The sequence below is a fragment of the Lontra canadensis genome, unplaced genomic scaffold (assembly GCF_010015895.1).
Source record: "Lontra canadensis isolate GAN:19392208 unplaced genomic scaffold, GSC_riverotter_1.0 scaffold72, whole genome shotgun sequence".
Taxonomy (NCBI): Eukaryota; Metazoa; Chordata; class Mammalia; order Carnivora; family Mustelidae; genus Lontra; species Lontra canadensis.
The window spans coordinates 6,845,385-6,868,834 of record NW_022631066.1 but is presented as its reverse complement, the minus strand read 5'-3'; the positions used below and the strand labels follow the sequence as shown (position 1 = coordinate 6,868,834).

General features: G+C 36.0%; 1 protein-coding gene across 4 annotated transcripts in view; it reads left to right on the top strand.

Moving 5' to 3' along the window:
- SLC39A12 (solute carrier family 39 member 12) overlaps window positions 1–22,336 on the top strand; it is a 78,633-nt gene extending 56,297 nt beyond the window's left edge. For all 4 annotated transcript variants that reach the window (XM_032880885.1, XM_032880883.1, XM_032880886.1 and 1 more), the window contains one exon: window positions 21,870–22,336. In XM_032880885.1, coding sequence (XP_032736776.1) covers window positions 21,870–21,998 — 129 coding nt within the window. In that variant the 3' untranslated portion in view covers window positions 21,999–22,336. The remainder of the gene's footprint in view (window positions 1–21,869) is intronic.
- Window positions 22,337–23,450: the final 1,114 nt, after the last annotated feature.

Here is a 23,450-nt window from a genome sequence, read left to right as displayed (position 1 = left end):
CAGGAGCAGTGCAGATGTACTTAAAGGTTCAAGTTCAATGGAAATGTTCCCTGGTGTATTTTCAAAAACAGTAGACTGTGATTGGACAGTGCTCAACTTTGCAGGAATAGGAAGCACAACTTCTACCAAAGGAAGAGCTGGCAAAGATGGTGTACCATTATTTCATGAGTTTCTCTTGTTTGTGCCATCTCTATGATTCCCTTCCTTCTATTCACTTTGCATTAATTTTCTGCTTCTTTTCTTCCTTTGTGAGGTGGAATGACATATCATTGATTTTAAATCTTTTCTTCTTTTCTAATCCAATCCCTGAAAGCTATAAACTTCCCTCCAAGCACTACTTTGCTGGAGCCCATGAATTTTAATCTGTTGTGTGTTCAACACGGATCCCTCTGAAATGTCTTTAAATGTCTCATGTAACTTTTTTCTTGTGGAAGGATGGTGCCTAATTGCTCAATGTTTGTAACTTTTCTAGGTAGCTTAGTTATTTTAATTTCTTCATTGTCAGAGAATATATTCTGTATTATTTTAGTCCTACGAAATATTTTAAGGCATGTTCTATGGCGCAGGGTGTGGTCCATCTTGGCAAATGCCCTCCTACGTGTTTGGAAAGTCCGTGAATGCTGCATTTCTTGGGTGTAAAGTACTGTGAATGTCCATTAAGTCAGGCTGCTTGATGGTTTTAGTTGTATTTTCACATTCCATATTGATATTTTTCTCCACGTGATCTGTTAATTATGAAGGAGTGATGCTGAAATATACATCTATGTTTGTGGGTTTACTTATTTCTTTCTTGGCTTTGTTAATTTTGCTTCATGCAGTGTAAGCTCTATCATTAGACGCATGCATGTTTAGGGCTGTCCTGTCCTCTTGATTGAATTGATACTTCTATTATGTGGAAGAATCCCTCTTTACCTCTGAGAAAACTCTTTGTCTTGAAGCTTTCTTTGTCTGTTATCGACGAATAGAATAGAATAGAGGCACATCTGCTTTTCTGCTTACTATTTGCACAGAATATGCTGGCCATTGCTTTGTCTTCCCCTGTCTATAGAAAGTAAGGGTTGAGGTCTTTTTTTTTTTTTTTAAGATTTTATTTATTTATTTGACAGAGACAGAGACCACAAGTAGGCAGGGAGGCAGGCAGAGAGAGAGGAGGAAGCAGTCTCCCTGCTGAGCAGAGAGCCTGATGTGGGGCTCGATCCCAGGACCCTGGAATCATGACCTGAGCTGAAGGCAGAGGCTTTCACCCACTGAGCCACCCAGCCGCCCCAGGGGTGAGGTCTTGATAGAGTGTTTGAAGTGTCATGTAATAGAAATGTCTGATACAGTTAACAATGTAGATTAGATGTAGAATTAATAGATTAGAATCCATTTATCTTGTCTATCTGCTTCCTCCAAATTGTATTTATAACCAGATCTATTGGTTTGGTATCTTTTTTGTACTCCCATGTTTGCTACTAAGATTTCATGAGACGTGTTCTGTAGAGAATGCTCCCCTCACCAAGATACCCTTGTCCTCTTCTTGGGGACCTGTGACTATGTTATCTTACATATCAAAAGAGACTTTGAAGATGTGATTAAGGTTTAGGACTGTGAGATGGGGAGATTAGCCTGGATTATCTGAGTGGCCACGTTCTAATCCCATGAGTCCTTAAAAATGGGAAACCTTCCCCAGCTATAGTAAGAAAGAGATGTGATGACGGAAGGAGGGTCAGAAAGATTTGGTTCTCTGACTGATGTGATGGAGGAGAGGGGTCAAGAGTCAAGGAATCCCAGCCACCTCTAGAAGATGGAAAAGACAAGGAAACAGATTCTCCCCAGGAACCTCCAAAAGAAACCCAGCTCTGCTGAACCATTGATTTTAGCCTCGTGAGAGCCTTGCTGGATTTCTGACCTCTCGAACTATTAGATAACAGATTATATTGTTTTAAGCCACTAGATAAATGGTAATTTGTTAACAGCAACCAGAGAATATGAACATATCCCTACTACTCCTCCCTAACTACTAACCCTGGTTTCGATGTGTTTGGGACCAGAGACCACTACGTAGGACAGACTCATTCTGCTTGAAAACTGTGAGTTCCTTCTAAGAAAATTCTCAGAACTAAAGGAGTCCAGAAGATTTCTCATATTCAACGTCCCTAAGTTTACAAACTTTCTAAACTAGAAGGAAGAGACAGGCCCTGGAAGTATTATTTTTTCAGCAGTTTGGGTAGGAGAGACTTTATTTTTAATAGATATGATTTATTACTTAAAGAATAAATTAACTCATTTTAAAGAACAGAAGAGGTTATGGCAAGGGAAGGTTTATTTTGGATCGGAAACAAGTTTCAGACCTTTAGGCATTTTTCCTAAGGTTTTAGATCCGCAAAACTGTTTCCATAACAACAAGCGCATAGAAACCTCAAGGGGCTGTCACCATGGATAGAATTAGAGATGTCCCTAGAATTGGTGGAACTGGACAGCTGCCCAGGACCCCAGTACATGAATAGCACCTACGCTGATAGTGCAGAAGCTATAACTCTGAGAGGTAGGTAGTTAGAGAAGGAAGAGTGCTGAGTTCACCAGTTCATGCCAAAACAAAATGAAACAAAATTCAGGTGCCCCTCCATGGACATCAAGGCCATCTAGTTGAGAATAGACCTTCTTTCCAGCCCCCTCCTCAACCAGTCTCCCTGACTACATAGTTCCTCTGGATCTCTTTCTCTCCCCTCTGTGGGTTGTTTATTCGAAGGGATGCTCTTTTAAAACATCTCTTCCTCTTCAGATAATTACAGATGTTCCTTCCATCTTGATTTCATTTACATAATAGGGAGTGGAAACTATAAGGTTGAGGGGCAGTCAGAGTATCTCATGTATCTGTCCCCTCTAAGAAGGGTCTCCTTGAAGTAATATCACAGCCAGACTTTTGCCTGGACCATTTTCCAATGTCCAAATAATGTTCCTTGAGCGAAAGGCAGGGTAAGAGTATTTGGATTCCGAACTTAAGATCCTCTGCTTTGAAAATAAATCCACAACACGAAAGTAAGATCTGTGTATAAAAAGGATTATTAGCAGTCAGATGAAGAGCATGCATTGGCTTCTCGATGTTTATTTTAATTCAGTGAATTTAATAGCTTCTGGATAGTGAATTGGGCGAAAATAACATAAATTGACAAAACAGCTGAATTTCTAGCAAGGCTTCTCAGTTTTTTGTAATCGCATGACTACAGAATTAAACTAAAATAGAATTCTCTGCTTTTAGGATATTGATCCTATTTGCATTTCTCTGTTATTGTTTATTTCCAATTTATTGATTTTGATGGATTCATGCTTTCTCAGAGAAAGCTAGATACGTCCAATGCAATTTAGTCAATAATCACCAGGTTGGTTCCAGTAAAAGAACCTTTTCTCCCTCCCAAAAACTAGTAAGCTACCTCTTCTTTGAAGTTTGACAATACATAGGTGTGATATCCTTTCAAAAAATATGCATCCATAAAAGGAGACATTTTATTTGAAAGACATACAAAATAACCTTAATATACATATTTGCTTTCAACAAATATTGTACTTCAAATCAAAGAGTGCAACTCACATTATTTAAAATACTCTTCTTCTATGGAAAAAAAATGACAAGAATTTGAAAACCATCTCAGGCAGCAAAATTAATATGATCTAATATGCACAATTACTTCACAAAAGCAAGAAGTATGAATCATTCTTATCAACAATTTTGAAAGATTTGTATTCTCTTTCTCTATAAATCAGTCAAACTCTATGCTTAGATATTTTCTATTGAGAAAATGACTAATAAATCCAATTTTGATAAATGTTGTGCTCTGTGATTTTAAAAAATTGACCACCCGAAACATTTGTATTTTTCTGTCCCCTTGTAATTTTTTTTTGCTTTTGGCCAGCCTCTCAAGGCATGTAAACACATCTTCCAAAGTAATCTATTTCTTAGGAAAATACGAGAGACGACCAATGGCTCTCTTTTCTGAGCTATACAATATACAAGAATTTGTCTAACTGAATCACTTCCCCTGAGGAAAAAAATGGAGATGTGAACTATTAAATAGAGGTTAAAAGTGGTAATATATTTGTCTCTCTGAATCATATGTGGTCTTTGTCTTACAACTCAGTTTTTGAAAGAGGAGATTTATTTTCTAATGTAAACTGCTTCATAAATTCCCTTAGGAAGATAAGATCAGGAAATTAGAAGTCTATAGTATCCTGTGTTTGAATTAAAAAAAAAAAGATTTTGTTTACTTATTTGTCAGAGAGATAGAACACAAGCAGGGAGAGTGGCAGGCAAGGGGAGAAGAAAGCTCCCTACTGAGTCGAGAGCCAGATGTGGGACTCGATTCCAGGACCCTGGTATTATGACCTGAGCTGAAGGCAGACACTTAACCCACTGAGCCACCCACCCAGGCATCCCTGTATTTGAATTTTTAAATAAAGTACCTAATGCTGAATTTTTAAAAATAACCTTAAGATAAGCCCCCTTTTTGGTACTTTCACTGGGTGAACCCAGGTATGCTGAAAGCTGTAGTTCTTGCTTTCTTGCTTGCAAAGGAAAATTAAAACTGCTGTATTAAGTTGTTTTGTGAAGAGAGCTACTAATTTAAAAAGACTTGAATTGGAAACAGAATGTGTGTCAATGGGAACAAATCTCCCAATTTTAGGGTATTGTGGAGTCAACATAGTGATCTGTGTTCAGGGTGTTGCTATTAGTAATCAAATATGATGCTGAAATCAAATGCACTTCTCTTTTTTGTCATATAGAATCTGTGAATTTTATTTCAAAACAATATTATTATTCCACAACTGCTTTTACACCCCCCCCATGGAATTTTTAATTCTGTTAAAATGAACATACAACGTTCTATCCGTTTCCAACGTACAATAGAGTGATTTAACAATTCTGTATGTCACCCAGGGCTCACCTTGATAAGTGCGATTTTTAATTCCCCTTGCCTATTTCACCCATCCCCTCCAGTAACTGTTGGTTTGTTCTCTCTGTTTCAGAGTCTGGTTTTTTCTTTGTCTCTCTCTTTTGTTGTTGTTGTTCATTTGCTTTGTTTCTTAAATGTCACATGTGAGTGAAATCATATGGTATTTGTCTCTGGCTGATTTATTTCACTCAGTATTATACCCTCCACGATCCATCCATGGTGCTGGAAATGGCAAGATTTCATCTGTTCTATGGTTGAGTGATATTCCATTGTATGCATATACCAAATCTTCTTTATCCATTCATCTTTGGATAGATGAGTTGTAAATAATACTGCAATAAACATAGGGGTGCATATATCTTTTCAAATTAGTGTTTTCATATTCTTTGGGTAAATACCCAGGAGTAGAATTACTGGATCATATATGGTCATTCTATTTTTAATTTTTTGAGGAATTTCCATACTGTCTTCCAGAGTGGCTGCAATAGTTTGCATTGCCACCAACACAAGGGATCCTTTTCCTTCACATCCTCACCAACAATTGTTGTTTCTTGTGTTTTTGATTTTAGTCATTCTGACAGGTGTGAGATGATACCTCACTGTGGTTTTGATTTGCATTTCCCTGGTAATTAGTGGCATTGAGCATCTTTTCATGTGTTTGTTGGCTATCTGGATGTCTTCTTCAGAAAAATGATGGTTCATGTCTTCTGCCCATAAAACAACGTACTTCTAACCTCCTTTACATTGCTGTCAAAAGAAGTGACTGAGAAAATGAATTTGATAAAACAAAAGAGAAAATATATCATAGACAAAAGGGTAGATTAGGTTGGAAACCATTCCTTAACTTTTATTGAATTTAAGTCTTAGGAGATTGTTAGAGGCAAGAATTGATAAAATATTTTTCAGCAAATATTCCAAAGAAAATTTCCACCTTCTAGAATATTGAAGAAAGAGAAATCCAGCAGAGCCTTTCTGAGATTTTATAGTTGGTAAAACCTCTTTCTGTGGAGAGGCAACCTTCCAGCCAATCTGCAGCCAGGGAATCAGCCAGATTCCTTCAAGGAAAGGAGACATAGACTTCCCTCCATCATGTAATAGCCGACAATCATAAAGAAATTCAAAGTAGTCCACACTGTAGACTATGAAAAAAAAAAAAGGATTCTAATCCTCTAAAAATGGATTATTTTATGAGTTAATTTCTTGATTCGTTTGGGCTGCTATAATTTAAAAAAAAAAAAAACAACCTAGAGTGGGTGGCTTGAACAAACATTTCTTCTCACAGTTCTGGAGCCTGGGAAATCCCAGATCCTGGGTGTTGGCAGATTTGGTATCTGGTGAGGACCTGCTTCCTGGTTTGCAGATGTCTGTCCTGCTGTGTCCTCACATGGCAGAGTACAGGGAGAAGAAAGGTCTCTCAGAATTCTGTTAAGTATATTCACATTGTAGTACAACCATCATTTATAGAACTCTTTTCGCCTTCCCAAGCTGAAACTCCGTACCTATTAAACAAACACTAACACCTGATTATCCCTGCCCCTATTCTCTAGCAACCACCTGTTTACTTTCTGTCTCTATGAATTTGACTATTCTAGGTATTTGATTGGATTTGATTGGATTCATACAGTATTGGGCTTTGTGTGACTGGTTTATTTTACTCAGCATGAGATCATCAAGGTTGATCATTGTCAGCATGTGTCAGAATTTCTTTCCTTTTTAATGCTGAGCAATATTCCATCGTATGTTCACACAACATTTGGCTTATGCATTTATCCATCAATGGACATTGAGTTGCTTTCTTGACTCCTGTGACTAATGCTGCTGTGAATGTGGGTGTACAAATAGATCTTGAAGTCCCTGCTTTCAATTCTTTGATGTATATATCCAGAAGTGGAGTTACTGAATCATATGGTAATTCTAACTTTAATTATTTGTTTTCCATAGTGACTGCATCATTTTACCCTCCCAGTATCTCTGCAACTTCACCAACACTTGTATTCTGTCATTTTTAAAATAACCATACCAGTGGATGTGAAATGACATCTCATTGTTTTCGTTTGTATTTCCTGAATGAGTAGAAATGTTCTTTAGCATCATTTCATGTACTTATTGGCCATTTTTGTATTTTCTTTGGAAAAAATATGTATTCAAGTCCTTAGTTCATTTTGTTTAGATTTTTGTGTGAGTGTGAGTTGTAGGAGTTCTTTACTTATTTTAGATATTAACCTCTTAGCAGATGTGTGATTCACAGATACCTCCTCCTATTCCATGTGTTGCCTTTTCACTCTGTTTATAATGTCCTTGGATGCATGAAAGTTTTTCGTGTTGGTAAAATCAAATTTATTTTTTCTAACGTTTTCTTCCCTGAGCTTCTAATGACATATCCAAGAAATCATTGCCAAATCCAATATCATGGAGATTTCTGCACATTTTCTTCTAAAGGTTTTATAGTTTTAGGTCTTACATTTAAGTCTTTGATCCATATTGAGTGAATTTTTGTATATGGTATAAGGTAAGAATCCAATTTCATTCTCTTGTATGTGGATACCCAGTTTTCCAATTCCTTACATTGAAAGAGCTGTTCTTTCCTTACTGGATTGTCTCTCCGCAGTCTTGTCAAAACCAATTGCCTGTGTTTGCAAGAACTCATTTCTGGGCTCTTTATTGTATTCCATTGGTCTGTATGTCTGTCTTTATGCTGGGACCACACTCTTAATTATTGTAGTTTTGCAATTAATTTTGAAACCAGAAAATGTGAGATCTTGAACTTTGTTCTTTTTCAAGATTGTTTTGGCCATTGAGGGTCCCTTGAGATTTTTTAAAATTAATTTTAAGATGTTTCCATTTCTGTAAAAAAATCGTTAAGAATTTGATAGGAATTGCAGTAAATGTGTAGATCACTTTACCTAGTATTGCTATCCAAGCAATATTAAGTCTTCCAATCCATGAACATGGGTTGTCTTTCCCTTTATTTGTACCTTTTTGATTAAGTTAATTTGTAAGTATTTTATTCTTTTTGATGTTATTGCAGATGAAATAGTTGTCTTAATATCCTTCCTTCTCAAAGTGTTCATTATTTGTGATAGAAACACAACAGATTTTTATGTTGATGTGTATCATACAACTGCTAAATTTTTAATCATGTTTTAACATCTCAGAAATAAAAAAGGTATTGGCACTGGGTAACAAAGTTTTATTTATCAGAAGGACATGTTTTATAAACAGTAATTTTTAAAATATTTTATTTATTTATTTATTTATTTGACAGAGAGAGAGAGAGAGAGAGAGAGAGAGATCACAAGTAGGCAGAAAGAGAGGGGGAAGCAGGCTCCCTGCTGAGCAGAGAGGCCAATGCAGTGCTCGATCCCAGGACCCCAAGATCATGACCTGAGCCGAAAGCAGAGGCTCAACCCACTGAACCACCCAGGTGCCCCTATAATCAGTAATTTTTAAATATAATATTATATTGAATACAGTTTTTTAAATAAAGACATTTATAAGTCAGAATATTTCCATCATTAATCACATGAGGTCATTTCTCTTGTTTTTTTTTTAACTCGCTAGAAACAGAAATCTGCCTCAATTTTATCCATGTTTTGCTCTTTTTCCTCAATTATTGTTATATGAATAAGTAAACATGCATTGATGAGAATATGTAAATAGAAGAAATCTTCATTTTTTTCTGAAAGTTAGAAGGGAGGATGTTAAATTCTTATTGAAGACTGTATGACAAATTTGATCCTTGCATGATTTTTCCTTTAGTAGAGCAACTTCCTTGTCAAACTTATGAAGTCCATGAGAGTGAATGCCAGGTACAATCTTGTTTACTCATTAGGAGTAACATAGGTTGTTTACAATTCAGTTCATCTAACAGTTATTGAATGCATGAGATGATCACTGCTATGAAGAAACAGCTTATGTATGGCTGAATGCTGTCAACAATCTGGGAGAAAAGCAAAAAAGTCATGTGATTGTTTCTGTGGTTGAATACTTACTAAAACAAGTAAGTTGGTCAGCTGACAGAGGAGAGAAGAAAGACAAACAAAAATCAGTCTATCTATTTTTATTGGGTATATAAAGGCCAACAGTCTTTCTAATTTATCAATTTTTCAGCAAGTTGTGATCTCATGGATGACTTCTTCAGAAAATTTTCTTGGAGACAGCGTATGTATAAAGGACCATATCGACGGAGTGTTCGGTTTTGCAAACACTGGGTCAACTTGTGGGTGTCATTAAGAACCATAATAAACCTATCTACCTATCTATTTAATGGAAGAACTCCTACATGTCTCTTTGTAATCATTTCTAGATAACATGTTATTAATTAATAATTATCAAATAACCCTTCAAAATCAAAAGAAAGTAACAAAAAAAAACCTTCAAGATCAAAAGAAAATTGAAAAGATCAAAAGAAAAATTGATGGCCTTATTAACATTAAATATGTGGATGAGTGAATATGCATAGATCATTTTTTTCCTCATGCATTTGACAATATACAGATGTTCCAGTGACTCTTTGTAGCAATAAGGATCATTTGAAAAAAAAAAATCTAGATATAGTAGTGGTATAAGACTGTGGAAAATATTTGGCAAAAAAAAAATCCTTCTGTCCTGAGTATAAATAGAAGACTTTGAAATGACACTATCTAGTTTGACCTAAGCCACTAAATAGTCCAGTAACTCAAAATATGCTCTAGTTTTTCCTTCTTTTCCTTTTTTTTCTATTTTTAGATTAATAAGAATGTGTGGGTAGAACAGAAGAAATATAAAATGATCCATAACCATTATAATTCTTCTCCCAGTGGGCCTATACTTCCTTCTAAGGGTGTTTCTTTAATTTATCCAGTGACAGGGGTGCTTGGATGGTTCAGCCAGTTAAGCATCTGACTTTGGCTCAGATCATGATCTCAGGTCCTGGGATTGAGCCCTGCTTTGAGCTCCCTGCTCAGCGGGGAGTTGGCTTCTCCTTCTGTCCCTCCCCACATCGTGCTCTCTCTCTCTCTCTCAAATAAATAAAACCTTTAAAAAATTTATCTGGTGACTTAGAAAATCAGCTTTTTTTTTTTTTTTTTTTGGTCTGTACTATCTGCAACAGTGGGTCACTCCCCACGTATGGCTGTGTCATCAAGCACTTGAAGTGTGGTTAGTGTAACTGGGAAATGGATTTTCTTTTAATTAAAAAAAACTTTATCTCTTTTAGAGCAGTTGGAGGTTCATGAAAAAATTGAGTAGAAAGTACAGAGAGTTCCCAAATAACATCTGACCTATACATGCATACCTTCCCCCACTCTCAGCATCCCACACCACAGAGGTACATTTATGATAATTGATGAAACTACACTGACATGTTATTATCACCCAAAGTCTGTAGTTTACATTTGGATTCATGTGTGGTGGTGTATATTCTATGGGTTTTGACAAATAACAAATGAACCTTGTAATATCATATAGAATATTTCCCTGCTCTAAAAATCCTCTGTAGTCTCCCTTTTCATCCCTCCCTTTCCTTGAAACCACTAATCTTTTTTTTTTATTTTGATCTCTGTAGTTTTGCTTTTTCCAAATATAATGTTGTTGAAATCATACAATTTGTACCTTTTGAAATTGGCTTCTTTCACTTAGTACTATGTTTTAAGTTTCCTCCAGGTTGTTCCCTGGCTTCATACCTCATTGCTTTTTAGCACTAAATAATATTGTCTGGATGTACCACAGTGCATGTATCCATTCTCCTACCAAGAACATCTTGGTTGCTTCCAGGTTTTGGCAACTATGAATAAAGCTGCTATAAATATCCGTGTGCAGGTTTTTGTATGAACCTAAGTTTTCTGTATACTTAGGAAGATACCAAAGAGTGTAATCATTGAGTCATATGATAAGAATATGTCTAGTTTTATAATAGATTTCCAAGGTGATTGTACCATTTTGCATTCCCATCGGTAATATCAGAGTTCCTATTGTTCCAGATCCTTGTCAACATTTAGTGCTCTCAATGTTTGGATTTTGGCCATGCTAGTAGTTGTGTAGTGATATCTCATTGCTGTTTTCCCTTGAAATTTTCTAGTGACATATGATGTGGAACACCTTTTCATGTGCTCATTTGCCATCTGTGTACCTTCCTTGGGGAAGTGTCTGTCTATTCAGGTCTTTTAATCATTTTTTTTTTAAACCAGGTTGTTTCTTATTTATATGTTTTAAGAGTTCTTTGTATGTTTTGGATAGCAGTCTTTTATCAGATGTGTCTTCTGCAAAAACGTGTTTCCAGGCTCTGGTTTATCTTTTCATTTTCTTGACATTGTCTTTCACAGAGAAGAAAATTTAATTTTAATGAAATCAACTTCTCAATTATTTCTTTCATGAATCATGTCTCTGGTTTTATATTTAAGAAGGCATCACTATACCCAAGGTCATCTATGTTTTCTCTTTTGTTATCTTCTAGGAGTTTCATGGTTTTGTGTTTTCCATTTAGACCTATAAGTCATCTTGACTTAATTTTTGTGAAGGGTGGAAGTTCTGCAAACAGATTCATTATAGGGTTTTTTATTTTTTCACGTGTGGCTGTCTGATAATTCCAACACCATTTGTTGATAAGACTATCTTTGTTCCATTTTATTATTTTTGCTCCTTTGTCAAAGACCCATTGACTATATTTATGTGGTTTTATTTCTGGCCTCTTTATTCTCTTCCATTGATCTGTTTTTTCTATTCTTTCACCAGTTCCACACTGTTGTGATAGTTTTTATAGTAAGTCTGAAGAGGGATAGTGTCAACTCTCCAACTTCATTCTTCTTCAATATTATGGTGGCCATTCTGGGTCTCTTGCCTCTTCATATAAATTCTGGAATCAGTTTGTCAATATCCATGAAATAGTTTGCTGAGATTTTGAATGGGATTGTGTTGAATCTATAGTAAGAACTGACATCTTGACAATATTGAGTTTTCCTGCCCAGGGACATGGAATATCTCTAGATTTATTTAGTTTGTCCTTGATGTCTTTTACTAGAATTTTATATTTTTCCTCATATAGATTTATACATAGGTATTGCACTACTTTTGTACTAATATAAATGGTATTGAGTTTTTAATTCAAATTCCACTTGTTCATTTTCTTCATATGTAAGAATTGACTTTTGTGTAGTAACATTGTATCATGCAACCTTGCAATATGCACTTATTCTAGGAGGGTTTTTTTTTTTTAATGATTCTTTTGGATTTTATACATAGATGGCATTTTGGGGGTATTCTTTTCTTTCCTTTTATTCTCTTATTGCACTCACTAGGAATCCCAATCTGATGTTAAAAAACAGGGGTGGGAGGGGATGTCCTTGCCTTGTCCCTGATCTTAGCAGTAAATTTTCTGCATGATGTTACCTGTAGGGTTTTTTTGTTTTAGATGTTCATTATGATTTTGAGGAAGTTGCTCTCTTTTCCTAATTTGCTGGGAGTTTTTAATCATAAATAGATGTTCAATTTTGCCAATGCTTTTAATGCATCTATTGATAGCTTCTTAACCTGTTGATGTTGGAATGTAGATCACAGTAATTGATTGTGGAATATTGAACCAACCTTGTATAATTGAATAAATCCCACTTGATTGTGGTGTATAATTCTTTTTATATATTGCTGGGTTCAATTTTCTAATATTTTGTTGAGAAGTTTTGCATCTCTGTTCATAAGAAGTATTGTCCTATAGTTGTTCTGTGATGTCATTAGTTTCCATATTAAGATATTGCTAGTCTCACAGAATGTGTTGGGAAGTATTCCCTCTGCTTCTATCTTCCAGAAAAGGTTGTAGAGAATTGGTATGATTTCTTCCTTAAATGTTTGGTTGAATTCACTGGTGAATACACTTTTGGAAGATTATTAATTATTGATTCAATTTTTAAAATAGATACAGGCCTATTCGAATTGTGTATTTCTTTTTTTGTGAGTTTTGACAGCTATGTTTTTCAAGGAATTGGTGTATTTCCTCTAGATGATCAAACTTGTGGATATTGAGGTATTCATAACATTCCTTTATTATGCTTTTATTACCCTTGGTATTTGTAGTGGTATCTTTGATTTCTGATATTAGCAATGTGTGTTTTCTTTTTTTTTTTTCCTTAGCCTGTGTAGAGGCTTACTGATTTTGTTGACCTTTTCACAGAAACAACTTTTGGTTTTGCTGATGTTCTCTACTCATTTCCTATTTTCAATTTTATTGATATCTACTCTAATGTTGTTATTTGCTTTTTTTCCTCCTTACTTTGGATTTAACTTGCTATTCTTCTAGTGTCCTAAATTGGAAGTCTGCATGATTGATTTTAGATTTTTGTTCTTTTCTAATCTATGCATTCAATGCTACAATTTTGCTTTACACACTTCTTTCACTCTGAGCCCCACAAATTTTGATAACTTGGATTTCTATTTTCTTTTAGCTCAAATACTTTAAAATTTTTCTTGAGATTTCTTTATTGACCTTTGTGTTATTTAGAATTATGTTATTTAATTTCCATGTATTTGGGAATTATTCAGCTACTTTTCTGTCACTGATTTCTTGTTTAATTCCATTGTTAGCTGAAGTAGACATTGTGTGATTTCTATTCTTTAAAATTTATTATGATGTGTTTAATGGCTGAGAACGCGAACTATCTTGTTCCATGTGAGCTTGCGAACTATCTTGTTCCATGTGAGCTTGCAAAAACATGTGTATTCTTCTGCTATTGGATGAAGTAGTTTACAGATGTCAATAATATCCAGTGGATTGATGGTGCTCTTTAGTTCAACTGTGATCTTAACGATTTTGTCCTGCTGGATCTGCCCATTTCTGAGAGAGTGGTGTTAAAGTCTCCAATCGAATAGTGGATCCTTCTCTTTCTCTTTGCTGTTCTGTCCATTTTTGTTTCACATATTTTAATACTCTGTTGTTAGGTACACACATAATAAGGATTAGTATGTCTTTTTGGAGTATTGAGTCTTTTTTCTTTATCTAATGGCCATCTTTATACTTGACACCATTCTTTGCTCTGAAGTCTGCTCTGTTTGAAATTAACATAGGTATCTTGCTTTCTTTTAGTTAGTGTAATGTGATATATCTTGCAACCCTTTACTTTTTAATCTGTATGTGTCTTTATATTTAAAGTGGACTTCTTGTAGACAGCATATGGTTGGGTCTTTTTTTTTTTTTTTTAAAGATTTTATTTATTTGACAGAGAGAGATCACAAGTGGACAGAGAGACAGGCAGAGAGAGAGAGAGGAGGAAATAGACTCTCTGCAGAGCAGAGAGCCCAATGCGGGACTCGATCCCAGGACCCTGAGATCATGACCTGAGCTGAAAGCAGAGGCTTAACCCACTGAGCCACCCAGGTGCCCCTGGGTCTTATTTTTGATCCATTCTGAAAATCCCTGTCTTTTTTCAGTGTATTTATCCCACTGTCATTTAGAGTGATTCTTGATCTAGTTGGATTAATATCTACCATATTCATTACTGTTTTCTAATTGTTGCCCATTATTCTTTGTTTCTACTTTTGTCTTCCACACTTTTTCTGCCTTGTGATTTTAATTGAACATTTTATACAATTCCATTTTGACTCACTTCTTAGCACATTAATTATATTTATTTTCTAGTATTTTAAGTGGTTGCATTTATTTATTTATACATTTACAAGTAATCCAGTTCCACTTTCAACACTACTTCATGGGTAATAGAAGTACTTTATAATATTGTGGGAGTTGTTTGTTTGTTTTTAAATATTTTATTTATTTATTTGTCAGAAAGAGAGAGAGTGTGTGTGTACAAACAGGCAGAGGCAGAGAGCGAAGCAGGCTCCCTGCTGAGCAAGGATCCCAATGTGGGACTTGATCCCAGGACTCTGGGAATCATGACCTGAGTGGAAGGCAGCTGCTCAACTGACTGAGCCACCAGGTGTCCCTGGATATTGTGTTTTGAAGGGTTTTTTTTTTTTTTTTTTAGTCTTTCTTCTCTCTGCTTTTCAATTTTGGAAGTTTCTACTGTCATATCTTCAAACTCAGAGTTTTTCCTCAGCCATGTGCAATCTACTAACGAGCCCTTTATTCTTCATTTCTCTTGCAGCACCTTTTATCTCTGACATCTCTTTTTTATTCTTTCTTAAAATTTCCATCTCTCTGTTGATATTATTTTTGATTGTTTATGTTGTCTTCTTTTCCCATTAAAGCCTTTACCATACCATAGTCTTCTGTTTTGTTTTGTTTTGTCTTTTTAAGCTACTGGCCTGATAATGCCAACTTTCCTGCTGTATCTGACTCCGGTTCTAATGGTTGTTCAGTCTCTTCAAACTGTGTTTTTTGGTTTTCATGTAATTTGTGTTATTTTTGTTGATAGGAAGACATAATGTACTGGGTAAAAGGAACTGTGGTAAATAGTCCTTTAATAATACAGGAGTAAGGTATGGGGAGAGGGGAAGCATTATATAGGTCTTTGATTGGGTCTTGGTATTTTGGTGAGCTGGTGCTCCCAGATGGTGAACTTCTTGTCTCCTCCCTCTTTAGGTGGAAGAGAATGGCTAGAGGGGGGTGAAATTGAGTATTTCTCTTTAGCAGGTGGATAATAAAACTCTAATAAAACCCCAGCAGGTTAGGCTCTGATAAAATAGTTTCTCTTAAGAGAAGTCCTTGTTAAGATCAGAATTCTCTGGCATATTTCAAAATGGCTCCTTTATCTTCCTCCTGATAAAAACATGAAGGGATTTTCCTCCCAATACTCTCTGTGAGAATTCAGTAGAGCTCCTGGCAGAAAAATTCCACAGAAGTGAGGATTAAGACTTAAAGCTGGGTCCCCCTAGATTTTTTTACTTGTAGGCTTATCTACACTGAATCTCTAGTAATTTGTCCATTACAGTCCATTACTCTGCCCTGGCACTGGTTTCTGGTTGTAGGTTTCTGCTCAGGTACACTGGATTCTCTATATACACTCTTCTTTCTCTCCAATGTTTGGGCCAGCCATTTGATCTCACTTTTCTGTCATATCTGAGGAGAGTTGTTGATTTTTCAGTTTCTTCATCCTTTTTACTTGTTGCTGGGTGAATTGGTGACTTCTAATCTTCTCTGACATACCAGAAACCAGAAGTTTTGTTATTAAATTTTTAAGGGTATAGTTTGCATATGCAAACAGATAATTGCAGATTTGCAAGCCAAATCATGACTTTCATTAACAAATTTCCATCTTATTCTCAGTTGTGGGTCTTCTGCAAGGACACAACTAAGCTCATTACAGATGTGACAGTAAGAGCAGTCCATGGAATATGTTCCCCCAGAGAGATTAAGCTTTACTAGGACAGCCTACAAAATAAGTTTCTGAGATTTTCTCTCATCATGTTTCTAGGAACAAGAATGGCTCCTCTTAGCAAATGCAAATGGATACATAACTCAGTGTGCACAAAGGATTTTAGGAATCTTCTGAAAAGAAGATTGTATAAGTCAGTTATCAAGGGAGCTTCACGAATGGAGGAGCAAATCATTTCTCTTGAAAGTTGATAATGCCAAAATCTATGCATTCCTGAGAGAGGAAAAATATATGAATGACAATCTTACCTGCACAGGAGACATCCACCAAATGTCTTCAGCAAGTGAATGTTGAATATTTATATTTAAACTGTAAATTTTTCATGGTGAAAGGACTTCGGGTTTGTTTGGGGGTTTTTTAGCGTTTATTAGAAACATCGGATACAGAACTTTCTTTTTCAGTATGTACATTTATGATTCATACTGAAAGCAATGTTGAAATATCTAATGAGAGATCTTTAACACCAACAAGAAACCAGTTTCAGATTACAGATGGAAGTAGACAGAGAAGGCTTTGCATGGCAAGATTCTGAAGCTTAGATGTGTAAGGAGAAACCAAAAACCCAAGTTCTAGAGAATGTTTTATAGATCGTCCTCCTTTGTGATGTCTTCCCTAGTATATAATTAATTGCATAGCACAAGACATTAGAATTTATCCAGTTTCTTTCCTGATGGGTTCTAACACTCTCCATGAGCATTGCTTTTAAAACTTCAGCTTGACTATGAATACGGTTATGGGGACTGCCTCGAATATAAATTATTTACTTAATATCACTTTCTAAAATGTTCAGAAATTCTAATTACCAGTTGGCTATAATACCTATAATACCTACATCTGCAGACAAGTCAGTCACCGTGTAGACTTGGTGCATCTCAGGGAATTTCTCTCCTGTGTCTGATTCAAATTTTAAAACAAAATAAAACAATGGCATGATAAAGGACTATCTTTTAGTTAAAGATTTTGTTTTTTTCTCTCTCTCTCCTTTTTTTTTTTTTTTTGCTAGAAAATTACAGTTCCTTGACTGCCATGTTTAGGCATCCACTGACTTGAGTTGGGGAACTTGCTAAACATTGCAGGTAGAAAAGAAAATTATTTTCTACCTCAAGGCTTCCAAGTTTCTGGCAGAAATCTAAAAAATAGATATCTCTTGGCTCTATCTCTGGGCAAAGGTGTTTTGCTAACATTTCTCTTTTTTCCTGACCTTTTTCTTCAGTTAACATACTCTATCCAACATTTCACCCTCTCTAGTCTTAGGGTATAAATCAAGATCTATAAAATTGTTCAATAAAATAATTTAATTGCCCTGGAGGAAAAGGAGGTTTTCCTCTCTTGAAATCCAGGGGGAAAATGGGGGCAATAAAACTGACATCAGGAATTTCTTTAAAAGAAAAAAACAAACTGTAAACCCTTGAAAATTAGTTCATATGGATCTTCATTTTCCTTCAAAATTTACTTACTGAAATGATAAAAAAAAAATGTGGGTAGATTCAAAGGAAGTGAAATGCTGTAATCAGACATGGTTGAGATTTGGCATTTTACATTTGTATCTTTTGGAAAGACTTTTTGTAAGACTCTCTGGTATTTTGGTGTATATCCAAGAGATATTATGATTTATATGTTCATCCATAATCATTCAAAAAAGAGCCAAGTATTGTCTCAAAAGCAGGCTTAGCTGGATTTTCTTACCAAGCCCATTTGTGTACAGACATGAGAAGTTCGGATCGACCACCCAAATTAAGATGATCCATGTCAGAATGAGACTCTCCCTAAACTTTTTTTTTGAAATGCTGATTTTCATCGTTTGTCCATTTTTATAGGCTCACAAAGTTAGTCTTTTTTTAAATAGCTTTTTCAAGTACACATTGTCTGCCTTAAAAACAGAATCAATAGCATGATATCTTTTATAACAAAAGCAGCATGATATCTATATGTTGCAGAATATATTTTCATTATGTTTTTATTACATGCAGTGACTTTTATGTCTATTTGAACATTGTTAGCTTTGATATTTCCACTTTTTTCTAATTAGGTGGAAACGTGTTAGTCATAATAGAAATGAATTTCAGGCAGAGAGCTGGTCTTTATAGTTCTTTAGAAGGTAGAAGAGAGACAGTAAAGTAACCCCCAAACCGAGAAAGCATGGTGAGAACAGAAAATGAAGCAGACCACTCCATATAGTTTATACAGAATTTTATTCAGGATAATTTACTGATGGTGGGGGTGGAATTGGGCAGGCAATGATACATGGCAGCAGCATAGTTATTCTCTGCAAAATCCAGACCTTAGTGTAGACCTTAGTGCACCAATTATATAGAGGGAAAACACAGAAGTTCATTGTCATGAGATCAAAGTGTTCACATGCAACTCCAAAGGCATGCATGCCCCTAATTGACAGCTAAGCTTTAATTAGATCTTGGGCATTACCTGTGCATCAGGAAGGAGAAAGACTATGTTATCTCTAACAGAATCATGGGAAACCAAAACAAGCTTCCCCCAATCTCATCCTCAGTGGGCATGTCTAGGGCATGTATATTTATCTCCAAGAGGGCCAGAACATGTAGCCCTAAGAGAGCTCACTGAACAAACATGAACACAATGGAGGGCCAAAGATGGAGTCAGTGTTGTCTGCATTCCTGCAGTCCTACAGTAACAAGATGAGCTGGCTTCTTGTCCTCATTCTGATGTCACATCTATGTGACTGAGTAAGTTATTATCCTCCTTGAACCATTGTTTCCTCCTAAATAAAAGGAGTTTAATAATGTAGTAGTAAATGAGGGTGCAGGACTTAAGACAGGGCATGACAAAATGGATGTCAATGAAAGTAAGTGCTGCATAAAACCTTCAGCCAGAGCATCCTGAAGGAGTTCAAGGAAAAGATGAGCTGCTAGAAGTCCCACCTACATGGATGGTGAGATCGTAGAGGCAGTCATTTTGATTAAAAAGTAAAAACAGGGACCCTGCTGCAAAACTTCCCAGAAGACATTGCATTCATGGGACTGGTGGCTCCTGGAGCTGTAAAAATCCTCACGGTGTCTTCTTGTGGATAATGCCATTTATGTACTCAGAATCAAGGATTCTTGATTTTCTTACTGGGAGTGGGGTCACTGGAAACTCTTCTAAACACATTTATTCACTTTTATTGTGTGTCACACACTATAAGCCAGTAGCTGGTCTATAAACTTAGGCTGGTGAGAAAAACAATAGGTCCAAAAATTATTTTTAAAAATTGTGGCATTTTGGGATTTAGTTGGGACAGAAACTGATGGAGATTATGAAGGAAGTCCCAAGACGCTAATTTAATCTCTGCAGTTTTGTATTTTAAACATTTTGGCCCTTAAGTCTAGCTGATGAAGACATACACCTTTCCAACCAAAGACCCTGAGTAGATGTTTGCAGCAAAGATGGAACTTCAAAAATGAGCTTTCTAAAATGTAGGTTAAGACATAGGTGGTTTGAAAATGAATCTCAAGTTCTATGTTTGGAACTAGAACTGTTTCACCAGCATGCTTTGTATCTTGGCTGAAGTATTTTCTCAACAATACACTAAAAGCAATCATGATGGTTCATCCAATTATTCATATTATAGGAGTATTTGCCAAAAAAAAAAATCTTTCTAGAAATTACTTCTACTTCATCAGAGAGGAACAACAGTCAGATGGCACCAGACATAGTAGACATAAGACAAGTTGTTAATTCATCCACATTTTGAGGATGAATATTAATTACCTTGCTCGAAAAACAAGGAGAAGGAATTACACAATGTCTTAGTATATTTGGAAATAAGGTTAATCAAAGTTTGAGCCTTTTTGTGACCAGAGATGGCATAATTATGTCTCACAGATGGTCTGAGAGACAAATTATTGAGATAGAAGGAAACTGGTCACCTATGTTCTCTGGCCTTGAAGTAAACACTTGGAAATTGCTTACAAACTCCTGAGAATCAGCTGTCTTGGAAACTCCAGTGCATGTATCTTGTTAGTCCCATCAATTGCCAGCCCTTTGGGAATGGTCTATGGATTTTCAAAATGTCATTTTAAATTTATAATAGATAATGAACCATACATACATACTTTTTACTATAATGTAGTATTGGTAAGCTTATGTTTAAATATGGCAGAAAAAGACCAAAAGGACACATAATCTGTTTAAGGTCATCCACCCAGGACAGCATTTCTGGATCCTACTTTACCTTTTGGTCCACTGCTCCATGTGAGGGTGTGAGATAGCAGATCACAATAACCCTCATCCTCATCCTGTCAATTTCTCTAATTAAGAAGGGAGAAACAACCATCTCAAGCATACCCAAAGAGAACATTCAGGACGCTCTTGGAGAGATATTAAAAAAAACAAGTCAACCTAGAAAAAGAATACATCAACTTTTTATTGCCATAAATCTAAGACCCTTGCATATTTTACAGGTTTTACCTTTTTCTTGCTGTAAATAACCTGGTAGTTCTCAAACAGAGGTGATTTTTTTTTTAACCCCCTGGGGAACTTGGAACAACATTTGGAGACATTTGTGGTTGTCACAACTGGAGTCAGAGCTAACAGCTGACATCCATCAGGTAGAAGCCAGGGATGCTGCTGAACATCCTTTAACCCATAACAAAGAATTATCCAACCCAAAATGTTAATAATGTCATGGTCCAGTGAGGTTTTCCCTAGATGTTGACTTAAGCCGGTTTCCCAATAGAAATGACTATGTCATGCAAGAGATACGTCACTCTCTCCTTCGCATAATGAGGGATTCAAAGGAATATGAGACAGAAACATCGTGGGGATGAAAGCTACAGCATAGGGAATATGGTCACTGGTATTCTAGCCTTGTAAGGTAGACCGTCGCTACATCTGTAGTGAGCACAGTAGAACATACAGAGATGTGAAATCACTATGTTGTACACTCAAAACTAAGGTAATAATGTGTGTCAAGTGCACTTCAATTAAAAAAAAAATGAGTCGTGGAACACGATACCAAAAACTAATGATGTACTGTATGGTGACTAACATAATGAAAAAAATAAATAAATAAATATAAAGAGATTAAAAAAAAAAAAAAAAAGGAACACATTGAGCTGCTTTTCCCCTAGACTCTCATGAGAACATTTTCTTCCACGTGGTGTTAAAGCCATTCCACTAAAAAAACAGCCTCTTGCTGTTTTGCCACTTGCCTCTCTCAGAGTAAAATACAGCTTTAGGGCATGATGTCTTTATTGTTCTGAAGGTCAGGAAGACCTTGGTGATCTCTTTGAAAGGAAACAAATATGTGCTTCGTAACAACCAGTACATCTAGCGGCTTCATAAGCCTAACAGAAGAGTCAAAAATAATACTTTATTATCTATTTCACATTTAAGCACTCTCAGAAAACCAAAGTAAGAAGGATTGGGTTTGCTTTAGGCTGATAACTATGTCATTTTAAGACTTCTGGCAATGCTACAATCCTTCTAACCACAGTTGAATGACTTAATTTATCTTACACTTTTAAATTTTGGTCAAGAGTAGGTATCAAGCATTTTGTAACTGTTTTGGGAATTTGAAAGGTTATTAAGTTCTGAATAACAGAGTCTCTCGTGTTTTCCCACCAAACTTTTCCCAGCAGTGAGTATATCTGGATCTTATTCTGGTTTTTTATTCTTTTTTTAGCTTCCTGAAATGACTCATGTTCAAACACGGCGACCCTGGTTGATGTTTCTCCTGCAGAACTTTGGGCTGACACTAGGTTGGTTTTCTCTCTTACTGTTGGCTATATATGAACAAAATATTAAAATATAAGCTGAGAGTCTCAAAATCCTTCAAAAATGAATTTATACAGCTTCATTTTGTTTCTTTCCTTGTACTCCAGAGTGGCTTGTAAATTAAGCATTTTTATCTTCCAGAAAGGCTATGTGTCTTTTAGTTCATTAACTTATTAATTTTATGATACACTTTTGTTTTGGGATATAAATGTCAGGTTGTCCTCAACTGAAATTTTGTGTCAGTGCCCAGAACCATGATGGAACGCCTATCTTTTCTTCAGTAATTAGCCAATTCTAAATTAATGCTGGTAAACTTTCAAACAATATTGTTTTGCCAACAAAGAATGTTTGTAGTATTTGAAGTGGACAGACACCTGCTGGTCAGGCTACAACTTCTTTGATGTCAATAATATTCTTCTGCTTGTAAGACATTAAACCATAAGCAAAATAAATTACAAACAAATGTAATAAAGTCTAGTGTTGATGTGATGATTTGTATGACCTTCTGTTACTGGATGTCAGAATCTGAGTCAGTTTTTGCAAAACCGATATAATGCAGTTCACCTGGAAGCATTATTCACTGACTCATAAATGCATATAAATCAGCAAACTCCGGAACCCTGAAGGATAATAGATCAGCATTCTAGCTAACCACCAAATGAAATCTGTTCTAGGTAAGGAGAAATGGAAACAAAAAGGGAGGTGAAGAATTTTTTTTAAGTCATAAAGTTGGGCAGTTGGGCAGTAAGTCAATGCATAAACTCTCACAGATTTAACAGACTGTGCCTACGGATATAATATTACTGATGATGCAATATAGTTTATATTTTTTTGAGGAAACCTAAACATCATTTCAGTAGGTAAGTTCTAGAAATGTGTAAGCCTCATTACAGATAACCCAGCAAAATTATGAAAATAGAAAATAACCCTGGCTTTAGTTATTTTTCTTGGAAAACAGAGGCCTAATATTTTTCTTATTTTTTTAATGATATATCTTGACAAGGGAAAAAGCCCATTTTCCTGCCAAAATGCCTCATGGCACTCAATTAAATGCATCTCTTCTGCTTCTTTCTTACCGGTAGGCAGATACCCCTCGCCATGTCCCACCGAAGCCCCATGTCTTTTAACCACCTTTATTTGATTTCAAAATGAGACTGGTTTCTTCTTCAGTGGTCTTGAGAGCTTGATTTAAGGGGACCTCATGATCAAGTGCAGTAGTTCAGAGACGTTGGCGTACATCAGCATCAGCCAGAGGATGTATCCAAACACAGAACATCCATCTCTGTCCCGAGAGTTTCTGATCCTGAATGTCTGGACAGATTTTGAGACTCTGATCTTGAAAGACCTCCAGGTGATACCCATGCTGCTGGTAACCCCCCACCCCCACCCCACCCTGTTTGACCCCCGCTGGTGGGGTAAAGTCTGCACACCTGGCTTCAAGAAAGAGCAGGAACACAGCCCTGTTGCCCAAGAGCTGTGTGATTCTGGT